This window comes from Equus caballus, chromosome 3 (assembly GCF_041296265.1).
Source record: "Equus caballus isolate H_3958 breed thoroughbred chromosome 3, TB-T2T, whole genome shotgun sequence".
Lineage (NCBI taxonomy): Eukaryota > Metazoa > Chordata > Mammalia > Perissodactyla > Equidae > Equus > Equus caballus.
Genome location: NC_091686.1, coordinates 100,775,725 through 100,789,632, shown reverse-complemented (window position 1 = coordinate 100,789,632; position 13,908 = coordinate 100,775,725). Strand labels below are relative to the sequence as shown.

Sequence of the window (13,908 nt, the reverse complement as noted above, 5' to 3'; positions counted from 1 at the left end):
TTATATGTGGACACCTACCACAGCATGGCTTGCCAAGCGGTGCCATGTCCGCACCCAGGATCCAAACTGGTGAACCCCAGGCCGACAAAGCAGAACGTGCGCACTTAACAGCTGTACCACAGGGCTAGACCCGAGATGGGTATTTTTAATCCTTCTTAAAAACAAGGAAAATTTAATGCACCTTTTGAGTTTTTCCTTAAAAGTTGAAATTTTCCTTCTACTATTAATAATTTCTATTGAGTCATACACATCTAAGTTTCGGGGTTTTTTGGCCTATAGTTTATTTCTCCTTGTCTTCTAAATGACAGCTACTGATTACATTAATATTCAGATCTCTGTCCTGTCTTCCTAAAAGGGCATTTTTAGTCTTTTAAAAACATTAAGTCCTTGCATTTCTGAGAATAGAATTATTATTATTCCCCATGAAGATGGTTTGTAGCTATAAGGGCCTTTCTTAAAGGAAACCAGCAACAATCTACCTCCACTTTAGATCATCAAGTGATTCACTGTTATATAGATATTGTAGCAAATGTACAAAGCAAAATCTGTGAGAAATGTATAGACAATCCCTATTTCACTTGCCCCTGCGAAAAAAAAAGAATGACTTTATAATATCATTATGAAGAAATGGTTGAACAATGACAAAGGTGAACTTTGTACAAGTCAATATTTCTTACCTAAAATTTAAAATTATTCTAATATAGTCAGAATGCACTGGAAAATATCTTTGTCCTTGGGCATAAAATTCTATAATACATTGTGGTATTTTGCACCTACACGTGAATTACAATTTTCATAGGTTGTAGATTAGAAGGATGGACCTTTCCTCAGACCATTCCTTTATGATTTCATCATGGAGAAAGCCAGCCAACCTTATTCTTCTACCGTACTCCAAAAGCTTCCTCGTTTCCGACTCACAAAATAAATAAATAAACAGCAACAAAAACAAAACTCAACCCAAGGATAAGAATTTTTTCCTTAATAAGTGAGTGTGATCCTCATCATTTTGCCTGTTTACCTTATCCGAATATCATCTAATTAACTTACAAACCACTTGAAAGTTAGAAGTTTGAAGAAGGTAATAAACTAAACCTATTTGATCCCAACTTTCCCCATGAAAATTCTTTCTTTATCTTGTTTACCTATTTCTGGTATGTCTTTTCTGTAAGGGCACCTGCCTCATGCCTCAAACGTTTCCAAGTGTGAATGTCAACCTAGCTCCATGAACCCCATTAAGTAGCCATAAAATATGGCTATATTATAGTATCTCTTTATTTATAGTATCTCGTGGACATTTTGTCATTAGTATTTCTCAAATTACATGACATAGTTTTAAATCATGAGAATGGCTCATAAAATAGCATTTTCTTTCTTCTCCAGATACACATGTAAGATTAAAAGATACAATACATTTGAATACATTTAATTCTATTACTTTTTAGAACTATCTTGAAGCATGGTAGTACCATACGAACATGTTTTATTTTGAATATTAGTTGGAATATGAAACTACAAAATAAAATATCAGTGCCTGGTTATGTACTAATGACCTAGGAAACACTCCTCCTGTTAGGGCTATTTAGAAGTGTGTGCTAGGAAGGAAGGAATGTAAAGCCCCCTGAGTACATTAGGAGATATTTAATTTCTAGGGAGGGCATTTTATTGCAAATGGTAGTCATTGACTAGGTCACTGTTAGGATGAGACTGACCTAAGGCTGGAATGCAAATTATGTTAAAGGCCCAAGTGGCAACTGTGAAAACATGCTATCCTCTGGAAAGCATAGACACGGGTTGCGTAAAAATACCCATTCATAAAAATTGTATGTTTCTCCCAGTTTGGCCTTATGAATCACTACATGAGAAAGGAGTAAAACATTAGCCATTGTCATAAGCAGATGGAAACTTTATAGTAATAGCGTATGATACAAAATGAAGGAGGTGTTTTTTGGAAACCACATTATTATAGACATGTTTATGCCCACAAGTGTATCAAAGCCACTACATTTCCCCACATGGTGAAATACTGAGAATAATCAGACTCAGGAATATTGTAATATGTTAGATAGATGACGGATAGATAGATATCAACCACATACTCTGAATTATAAACAGTTGTAAACACTATAGCCTGAAGTAAATTTAAACAAAATTCTCAGAACATGAGAAACCCAACATTTTCCATATGCACTGTCATATCCCATTCGTTTTCTAATATTCATATTTCATTAGCATTTAGTACATGGGCCTTGGGATTATTTTGAAAGGAAATATAAATATATTCAATTTTGATATTTGTGAACTATTTATCATTTAATTTACCATCAAGGCCTACTTAGTTTTGTTTAAGACACTAAATTAATTTAAAATCCCACCTCTTTTACTTTTGATATGCAAATATTTTTACTTTGATGTTGTAGCAATACAAATTGAAGTTTGCAACATGAATCGGTAATGCTAATTTGATTACTTCTGTATTAGTGTTGAGTGCTACAAAAATAGCAAGAGATTGTTTAAAAAACGAAGCTGGGAATGGAAGAACTCTTTCTCTGCAGGCCCTCTGCAATGTTATAGTATTAATGCATGAACCTTGATGCTCGATAATTCTCGTACAGCAATGAATGCAATTTTGAAGGCAAATAATTTAGGAGTTTTAGAAAACCTTACAGATTGATGTTTTTAAAAATTTCAATTCATCAAAAAGTCCTCACTTTACTTTTTAATAGCTCAGAGAGTTTGAATTTATTTAGTATATTTATTATAGATGAGTTAAACCATGAATTATTTTTAGTAGTAAAGATGTTTGTCTAATACAGTAACAGGGAAGGTGCCTGAATTGTGAATTCAGTAGTTTTTGGATGGAAGTGAATCAGGCTTTTTAAAAAAGAAAGAATGAACTGGTTTTACTTATTTATTTATTTGATAAAATTGATGAGATTTCTAATGACCTGTAACAAAAAGGATATTATAAATACGTATCTGGTTGTATACGTATAAATACATCTCTGGTCATACTACTCCAGCTAAGAGAAGTATACCTACCTGAAAACTGTTGAAAAACAATTTTCTCCCTCTTTTTAAAATAGTGATTGAAAATGGTATCTCCGCAAGGTGGTAAAGTATACATACATTCTCTGTCAAATATTCCACCGGTGGAGCTGCAGTCATATCTGCCACCTGTAGTGTGCCTGCAGCGTGCATGTTGCTTGTTTGTTTATCAATGAAATGTCTGTGTCGTGTCTGTCTGTAATTTGCATTATGCCTGAAAGTCTCTATGCTCATTAACCTTTCACAGGTGCCGCACCGTTCCAGGGAACTGCAGGTACTGAAAGAATGGGCAGTACTTATAGAGGATGAGGCACGGCACTCTTTTAAGTCTAACCTTAGCTCGCGCCTACCCTCAGGCAATGCTTTGGCGGTCACTCAGTGAATTAGATACCCATGACCAAGCTAAGGGAGTAAACAGAGGAGTAGCTAATGAGCGAATGAGGGCCATTTGCGTATTTCCAATATAGTACCCATCATCTGACTAAAAATGTTATTTTTTTCGATGTAAAAAGAGAGAAAGAGGAGATTGAGAGATATGGATTAATCACTACTTTATCAAATCGTCAAAAGTTTTCCTCAAGACGTGACTAGAAAAATGTTTTAGAATGTGTGCACATGCTGCTGATTTTTGAAAAGGCTCTCAAAATTGTACAAGGTATATGCAAATATAATGCAGAGATTAACTAGGTTGGCATGTTGACGAATAGAGTTGACAGATCTGACAGATCATAAACAAAATTAATTACATTAAGGATTAAATATTGAATGCTGTTTGGCTGATTCTTTTTATAATTATAATAGAATTTTTATGTAATGTAGTCAATTAAATAAGATCAAGCATTTGGCGTTATTCCATACTTGTGGAAATTTACGATTTGCATACCTAGGGAGGCAGAAAGAATACAGTAATAGCCTCAAAGAAGTGGAGCAATGTTTATATACATGTGTATATATATATACACACTAGAAATTTTTCTAATATAACAACTTTAATAGCAGAGAATTCTCTTCCAGAATGCTATGGTTTTACCATAAATATTCTTAACCTGCATATGTGAAAGAAAAAGAAAAGATTCTCACTCTTTCTAACCAGTGCCTCCAAAAAGCCAATTTGCTTTTTTTGAAATAGTCACAAATTATTTTGTTGAAATTTCTTTTTACAAATGTGTTCTTTTGTATACAATACAATGTTTTAAAAGAATTTAAGTCAATCTACTTTGGGTAAAACCTTACTAAATAGGTATTACATAGACTTGAGCAAGTCACTTGTCCAAGAGCCTTATTAGAGTTGATGAATGCTATTGTGATTATGAAAATCATTAATGCTATTAAAAATAATGATGCCACTGATACTAGTCTTCATCACTGAAACCATTTTCAAGGGCTAAAAATGAGGCAAAGCATAACGTGAGCCCACTTCTGCTTAATGGGTTCACAATCTAAATTACTATCTTGCTCAATCTCCCATTTTAAAACTGCAAACTCTTGTATAAGTCACTTATGGAGATTGTTAAGTATAATGATCCCTTCCTCTTGTTTTCATAATGGGCGTAAAATAATTATCTAAAATTCTTTACATATATAATGAAGAAAATTGGGGTTGGGTATGGTAAGGAAAGAAGGTATCCTATTTTCCTCACTTTAAAAAAGAGGTTTTATAAATTTAAATGCTCATTGCTTTGTTCATCTCCTCATCTCTTTCTTACCTCACACTGTATCTTTCAATTCAGATGTCATGCTTTTCAAAAAGCTGTCTGTTTTAAAACTCCTCCTCTTCCAGTATGATCTGGAAGCACTCAAATCACCCCTGAAATTTTGTGTCTTTAAATGTTTCCTAAAATACGCCATTGGCTGATGTTGAAAGAAAACTGAACCCCGCTCCTCACCCTTAAGTCTTAATGTCAGTTCCTATTTTGCCAACCTTCATTTTTATTTGAGCAGACAACTTGTCTACTGGATCCTGTTAAAGATAATGTGAAAATGACAAACAATTTATCTTCTTCCAAAGTGCATGGTTGTGAGAGGGGGAAAGAGGACAGAGACTGTACAAGGGGAAGAGAGCTAGAGTAAAATATCCTTGATAAAAGTCTTACTTAGTCCTTAGTTTCATTGACACCAGCTCTCATGTGACTGAGGAACTGATTTTTAAAATTTTATCAATTTAAATTTAAATAGCCAAATTTATCTAGTGGTTACCAAATTAGACAGTGCAGACTTGAATACTCATGTTTTCATTTAACTTTAAAAGGAAAAGATTAAATATTTTCAATTTAGCCTTTGAAGTAGACCCCACAGAATAAAACTGGTCATCATTCTTTTGGAGAATCAGTGTTCCTTTTGTTAATTCCAGATGACTTCTCTCGGCTCCTGTGTTTTTAACTTCCTCCCTCATTAAATATAGTTAAAATATATCCTGCAAATTGGGATTATACTCATGTATGTGTATGTGTATATACAGTCGGCCCGTTTTAGCCAAGGTTTCCTCATCTGTGGATTCAACCACCCATGGATGAAAGACTTATGATGGTTTCATCTGGTTTTTCCCTGTCTTTAGTCCCTAAATAATACAGTATAACAACTATTTACTTAGCATTTGTATTGTATTAGCTGTTATAAGAAGTCTACAGATGATTTAAAGTATACAGGAGGATGTGCATAGGTTATATGCCATTTTGTATAAGAGACAAGTATCATGGATTTTGGTATCCACTGGGCTCCTGGAACCAGTCCCGTGCAGGTACCAAGAGACGACTGTAGGTGTCATATATATTTATATACACACACAACTTTTCTTTATTTGTGAAATTTCAATAACTATATATCAAAATATTTTATGTGATATTAGCCATGAAGCTGTTCTTAACACTTCTCTGTTGTGATGGTTAAGGCCATGGCTTTAGAGTCAAATAGGCATGGGATCAAGTTCTAATTCTGTGACCAGCTGAGTGACCTTGGGCAAATAATTAAGCTTCTCAAGTCTTCAATTTCTTCATCAGTAAATAGAGATAATAATGCTTCATACATTCTAGAATCCTGGTGAAGTTTAAATGAGCTACTAATATAAAGTATGGAGTATTGTGTTTCTCAGTGTTTGTTCAGTAAATGTCAGCCAGTCTTATTCTGACTGTGGCATAAGGGGTCATGTGAGTACAGCCTGTCCTCAAAAGGAACTTTTTTTTTAGTTGGCTAACTATAGATAATTTCCAACCCAGCAGAGTATAAACAGTGCCAGTGAGCTTTACCACTTCTTCCTCCACTGGCCACACAAAAATATGGAGTGACCTTACAGAGTGTCTTAGTACAACAACCATCTTGTACAGTTTGGAGGAGATGATACTATTTTCAAGTGTTGAAAGGATTGTCCCAAGAGGGAGAAATAAATTTAATGCAATGATGCTTCCTCTTGAGCTTCTAGTTTTCACTTTTAATAGTAAAATTGTCAAGCCACGTACCTGTTGACTTTAAGATGGGGCCAATTTCTTTCTTAGAGCCAAACAAAAGGAATGATCCTTGTAATCTGAGAGGCCTTTATCTGTGATCTTATAAATCACCACGTCAGCTGAAAGAGAAGGAGCTGACATTACCAATGGGGATGAAGAAAAAATGACTAACGCTAAAATACATATAGTAAGATCTTCATTCCCTGCCCCCCAACTACTATCACTAATGTCAATGCCCGAGGAGGGCAGTTGTCCCACTCTTTTTTTGATGAACAATCCCCAGACGTCAAACTGCCACTCCGAACTTCCTAAGATGTTCGCTTCATCGCACTTCAGCTGTCTGCGAAGTTGGAAGAGCTGAGATGTGTGCTAGCCTGTGCTTCTTCCATCCACGTAGATCCTACGTGGATGGAAATTGTACTTGGCAATTCTTTTTTTAAGTAAATCTAAGAAATAAAGTGTTCATTTACTTTGAAATCTGGTTATGATATTTTGCCTTTCCAAAGTGAGCCATGGTGTGCCTAGGGATCTGTGGCATCTGTAACCTAGACTGAATTAAGAAATAGAAAGAAACATCCAAGTGGAAGATACTATGGAGACTGATAATGATGATGAATAATGTCGTTCATAAAGTGTAATACTTTGTTAATTATAGGCAAAACCTGTTCTTAACGTAAGTATTAGACAATTGTCAAAAAACAGCATGCTTGTATCTGGGCCTCACATATACAGTCTTACATTTTGTTATGGGCCTTACAAGAAAAACAAATTAAAGCCAGCTCAGGGAAAAAACATGTAGGAGTTTTATTTTTGTGTTTTTTTACAGGAAAGAAAATATTTTAAGAGTTTTGAAAAACACCTTCAATTTAAGGTTTTGGCCCAGTAGTGGTGATCCTTAAAAAACAGTCTAAGGTTGGAAGATCTAGTTCATTGTAGATTAAATAGAAGATTGGGATAAAATTGAAACAAAAAAACACAACTGCAATGCCCACCAAATGTTTAGAAGAGACTGTTCTGTGTGGGCGTACATTCACAGTTTGCAACATCCCCAAAATGTGTAAGTCTGGAAACTAGAAAAGGAAAAAGAATGCTAGGTTAGTAGCTATTTGGATAAAATGTACACATGGGCAATGAGAAATCTTACACTAGGCCTAGGTGATATTTTACAATATCAGTAGGGTTATTTAAAATGGTAGTAAACGGATCAGCTCTATTTAGAAAAACAATCGTAATGGGAAAAACGTTCTGCTACCTGCTTAGATTGAAATAAAAACCCTCAGCAGGATTATTGATTCTCATAATCTATAATTACTCATAGTCTTTTTGTAAAATGTCCATTTAAAATCTCATTAAGAATAACTGTGCATTTTGCCTTTATATGAATTATCTCAAATTATAAGAATTTGAAAGCTATAGAATTTAGCCCACTGTAGGAAAGGATGCTCTGAAGTACTCATGTTTTCACCTGCAATACTCTGGCTGTTTCAGCTGTGTGCCTCCGAGCAGACACCGTGACCCATGACAGCTTTGTGGTAGCTGTGCTGTGATATGAATAAGCAGACATTCAGAAGGAGATGGAAAGAAGTAAATTCATTTGATTTTAGTTTGTTTTGTACTGTAAAAATTTGATTCCCAGCTTTTAAGAGTAAGAATAGAGTAGGCAAACAGAAATTCAAATTGGGAAAGATAGATTATAAAAAACAAATGTGTATGAAACTCAAAGATCAGCTTTCCAACGTGCCCGTCTAAATGCATGAAAGATATGTAAATACCATAAATTTCTACTTAGTTATTGGAAAATAATTCATAGGTTGACATGGCCCTGCTACCATTTAAATTTTTGCATTTGTGTTTGGACTATTTGTGCAATGTTTTGGTGGAAGGCAAAGCATATGCACTTGGAAAATGTAGAAAGAAACCATTATCCTTTATTAAAAACAGATAAAAGATTAAAATGATAGTTTTTAAATCATACAGATATGTTCAAAGTCATCACCAAAATTGGCTTCAGAAAGCTAAAACATCTCAATATATAGATTTTGTGCTGTCCAATACAGCAGCTACTAGCCAAGTGTGACAATTAAGCAACTGATATGTTGCTAGTCCAAATTGAGATGTACCGTAATACACATCAGATTTAGAAGACTTGGTACAAATACAAAGTATGGAAAACATTAATACTTTCTTATTGATTGTATATTGAGAATAGTATTTTGGATATATTGGGTTGAATAAAACACATTATTAGAATTAACATCGCTTGTTTCCTTTTATTTTTTAAAATCTGACTACAAGGACATTTTAAATCATGTTTATGGCTTGTAGGTGTGATTTGCATTATATTTCTATTGGTCAGCATTGATGCAGACCATGTTTATCTTCAAACACGAAAGAAAAATTCTGTAATTTACAGATAAACAATGAGGCAAGTGTATGTTTATGTTAATTTCCTCTTGCTGCTTTAGCGAAATTTACCACAAATGTAGAGCCCTAATACAACACAAATTTATTATCGTACAGTTCTGGAGGTCAGAAGTCCAAAGTGGATCTCACTGGGCTAACATCATAGTATCAGCAAGGATGCATTCCTTTTACAGGCTCTAGGGCAGAATCCTTTTTCTTGCCTTTTCCGGTTTCTGGAGGCCTCCCTCCCACATGTTTTCACTAGTGGCCCCATTCCTGCATCTTCAAAGCACGATTGAGCCAAACACTTCCAAGGACGCCATCTCTTCACTTCTCTCTCTGCCTCCTGCTTCCACTTCTGAGGACCCTATGATTACATTGGGTCCATCTGGGTAATCCAGGATAATCTCCCCAGCTCAAGGTCAAGTGATCTGCCCCTTTCATCTTCCCCTTGCCATGTAACCTAAGATATTCAGAGATTCCTGGCATTAGGACATAGACATCATTGGGTGGCCATTATTCTGCTTACTATGATGTGTATTTATATGTTTATATTTAATATAATATTTAAATATATATTAAAAAACTCTATCTATCTTTGTCCTCTCCATTTCACACAAAAATATCAGTGTTTATCTTCTGACTTTTTCCTTTGAGAACTAATTTTTCTTATCAGTTAAGTCTCCTAAAAGCTTCAGATAGTTTTCATCTCACCTAAATGGTCAGAGTCAAAATCCAATACATGATGACATGGACAAACTAAGTTGTTCATTTTAAGGTATGCCTTTTTTTTTTTTTTTTTTTGGTGAGGAAGATTGGCCCTGAGCTAACATCTGTTGCCAATCTTCCTCTTTTGTTTTCCCTCCCTAAGGCCCCTGTACATAGTTGTATATACTAGTTTTAAGTCATTCTAGTTATTCTATGTGGGATTTTGCCACAGCATAGCCTGATGAGCCCTGTGTAGCATCCAGGATCCGAACTGGTGAACCCCAGGCAGCTGAAGTGGAGCATGTGAACTTAACCACTGTGCCACCAGGCCAGCCCCCAAAGTTGTTCATTTTAATTTGGTGGTTCTAATTAGGGCAAAACCCCTCAGAATTTGCAATTATTTTTTATGTTTCTCAGGTAGATTAACAGCTGACACAGCAGCCATATCAGAAAGAAAAGGATGTGAATCCCAGTGGGTGAACACATTTTTCAGCATGGATAGAGTGAGTAGAACCTTCGTGAAAAAGAAAAGGCTTTGAAACAAAGGCAAATAAAGGAAAGAGGAAAAGTCCTTTTCCGCCTCTCCAAGAGACTTTGCTAGTTTAGCACACCTGCCCGGACCTTTGGAGATTACCTGGGGAGATGGTACTGTTCGTGGAAAAGTGAGTTTCTCAAGAAACTGTAGACATGCAGCCGAGACTTTTGCTAACATCTTTCACCTTGTCAGACGCTTGAAAAATTCAGTCTTATTTTTAAAGTATAATTGATTAGACACAGTTTTCACCATTGCTTTTTCTAATATTGGAGGATAACAAAGCTTAATTATATGAGAATTGATGAGAGGAGTAGGGCTTAGGAGTCAGAATTGTCTGTAGCATTTTACACAAAATGGCTCAAAGACTTCTTCCAAGGTAGTAATCCATGGTTTTAAATTAAATCATCTTTTAAGATTATACTCTGAATTGGAGTATTTCAATTGTTTTCTTCTTTCTAGTAACAAAAATGAGTTAACTAGACTTCAAAAACTGTTAATTTATCCTAGCTTTAGACAAAGCTAAATTGGCTACTAATTGCCACAGAGATATAATAATAAATTCAGTGAACTCTAAATATAGTGATTTAAACACAGGCTGAGTGTTTTCTTCCTTCCTTTTTCTTTTTTTATTCATACTAGTGCAATTAAAATCAACTTTATTTCTGAAAGCTTTGCATTATTTCCATGTAGGTAATTTTTATGGGAAAATTTACCTGCTATCCATAGATGTAATAAAATTTAATGACTGAGGAAGGCAAATGAATTTGTTTTATAATTCTATAATTTATGTCATTCTTTTCTCATTTTATAAATGATTATTTTTTAAAATTATACAATTAATATTAGTAATAAGCTGTGATATGGAAGGAAAAGATTTTTGCTTTAAATTCAGTCCATAATAATTTCAATCCCAGGTTGATGAAGCTTTTGTTAGATTTTAAAAGGCATTTAATATAGGAGATGTGTTTTCATAGCTTTAGAGTTTAGACTATGCCTAGATTATTTAGAAAATATAAGTGTAGATGGTAGGAAAGCAAATTCAAATGTTCATTCATCAGGTGAAATTCTTAAAACTGAGGGTGAGAACAGGCCAAATCTTGAGGCATTCATCAAGAAAAAGTCTCTATATATTTAAAGACAGTGACTGAAATCACACCAAAATAGCTATTTATTTAGACATTTATGTCTCAGAGACACATGCCTACACAAGTTGTTTTTCTAAAATCATGCAGATAATGTTGAACTCTTTCCTCAGTACAGCTCTGCATTACCATAGCGTGTTGGAGGTGATAATATATACTGAATGATATATTTGTAATCAAGACATTTTTAAAGGACATTTAATAAAGGAAAGTCGGCAGGCCAAATAAATGATTTGTTTTTTTCTCCTTATTTTTATTGGGGGATGGAAGACAGAAATAATCATAAAGTACTTGAAGATGTTTAAAATTTCTTTTTTAGTGGAGGATTAGGCCAATAAAAATAAACCTCTAAAAGGACAAAAAGTGATAATTAAATAAAATATAATGAACAATTCAGTAGTACTTAGTACCTGGTACTAAGCACAATGGGAAATCACAGTAGGGAATTACAAAGTTTGTCAGCGGAAGTCTGGACTATTTCACAAAGAATATGATCTTTGAAATAGACTTTGAAGATAAAATAGGAGTTGGTCTGATTGAGATTAAGGCAAGCATTTTATGCAAGGGAAGCAGCCTGGACAAACAGATGAGCATGGTAGATGACAACCATAAGGTGAAGGTGGTAATAGTGATCTCTGGGCTGTGGCATGCCATTGAAGAAATTCAAGAGATATTAATTAGTTGGATAACTTTATCAGATTTGTATATTTTCATATTAGAGTTGTACAGGATAGATGAGGGGTGGGAATGGGAAAGGTGATGATTAATGTTTTTTGTGATTATCTGGCCAAGATATAGTGAGAGCTTGATGCAATAGCCGAGGACAAGGAGTGAAAGGATGCACTAGAATAGTGCTTCTCAAAATGTGGTCCTTGGCTCGGAAGCATTATCACCCAGCAACTTGTAAAAATTGCCAATAGTCTAGGGACCCATCCCAAACCTATTGAATCAAAACCTTTGAGGTGGGGTCCAGTAATCCATTTTTTTGGCCTAATTGAGGCATAATTGATATGCAAAAATTGCACACATTCAATGTATGCAACTTACTGAGTTTGAACATATACATACACGTGTGGTACCATCACCACAACCAAGTACCAACATATTTATCGCCTCTAGCAACCTATGTTTTAACATGTCCTCCTGGAAATCTGAGGCACACTAATATTTGAAAACACCTGCCTCAGAGATACATTTCCAGAGTTGAACCCCCAGAATTAAGGAATTGATTGGATTTGGGGGTAAGGAAGATGGAAGAATCAGAAACAGCTAAAATTTCTATTGCAGGCAACTAGATGGAGAGTGGTATCATTAAGTGAGATAGCATATATGAGGGGAGAGTTAGGCCAAAAAGGGTACTTCTGAAAATATTTAATTGGCAAGGAAACAGGCATTACAAACAAAATTATAATTCTCTGGTCAAATGTCAGGAATTGGTCTTTATCAGACCAAGTTTTGGTCCTCATTGGACCAGAGAATCTGTTATTAATTTGTCTGCAGCTTTTCTTTGCACAGAAGGAGCCTGGAAAGAGACTGGAACACCGTTAGAATGTGTGGTGTAGAGGAAAAAACCTTGGGCTTGGGGTCAGACGACGTGAACTATGATTATTGTCTAGAACATCTCTATCACTACCTAGCTGTGAACAGTAGCTCTGTTACCTTTGGAAAATCACTTAACTTCTCAGAGCTTTAAGTTCTTATTTGTTTTGGTATTTTTCCTCCCATCAGGACAATGGAAATATTGTCTTTCATAATTATTATGAAAAAATAGTGTGTAAAAATATAGCACAGTCATGGCAATAGGAGGCACTTAAAAATTTTAAATTCTCTCCTTCTTGGCTGTTTGCTGATTACACATCATTTCCTTTGCATCATCCAAAAATTTGGCTGAGATTTAGCGAATTTGGGGAGGGGATGGAGGAAAGGGAAAAACATTTCTCATGATATTTTCAAACATGTAGAGGAAATCAAGACCAAATAGTTACCTGGAAATTTATTTGAATAATGCATCCCTAATATAGCCTTATGCAGTTAGTTTCTTAGAGAAAATTCTTGAGCAATACGTTTGAAAATATTTACTAAGGGATTACAGGAAAAAAATGGCTAAGGTTCTTTTGGAAGGACATGGGACCAAAAGATATATTGCATTTCAAATATAAAATAGCAATGCACTATAATGTTTTGCTATCAGCTACACCAATTAATGCAGATGATGCTAATTAAAAGTAAATTTAGAGAGTGATTAGGTTCTCTCACCATTGTTAGGGAGAATTGATTCTTCTATAGATCTAATATGTTAAAGTAAGAAGTTAATGATATATTGATGTATTTTAAAGCACCTAATTTAGATTATAATTCTGAGGGAAACATTTGTGTTAATACTGAATATTAAATGACAAACGTTTTCTCTTGTAAAAAGAATGGCATCATTTGTGTAACCCTAAAGCAACGCACATGTTGCTGTTTCAAATAAATTATTGTGTATGACTGTATAATCTCAATTTTAGTATTATAAAACTTATAATACAAGAATTCTACTGCACATGTGCTCATTTATATGGCAGTATACAGCTGTGTGTGGCATAATAACTTTATTGAACAAAATTATGTGCTGTAGAACTTGCTGCAAAAATTT

At 34.6% G+C, this 13,908-nt stretch overlaps 1 protein-coding gene across 15 annotated transcripts in view; it reads left to right on the top strand.

The window, feature by feature from the left end:
• Window positions 1-13,908, top strand: part of PCDH7 (protocadherin 7) — a 397,198-nt gene that overhangs the window by 239,051 nt on the left and 144,239 nt on the right. For 2 of the 15 annotated variants that reach the window (XM_070262513.1, XM_070262511.1), the window contains one exon: window positions 3,293-3,319. The exons of the other annotated variants lie outside the window; for them this stretch is intronic. In XM_070262513.1, the coding sequence (XP_070118614.1) occupies window positions 3,293-3,319 (27 nt within the window). The remainder of the gene's footprint in view (window positions 1-3,292; window positions 3,320-13,908) is intronic. 15 annotated transcript variants of the gene reach the window in all.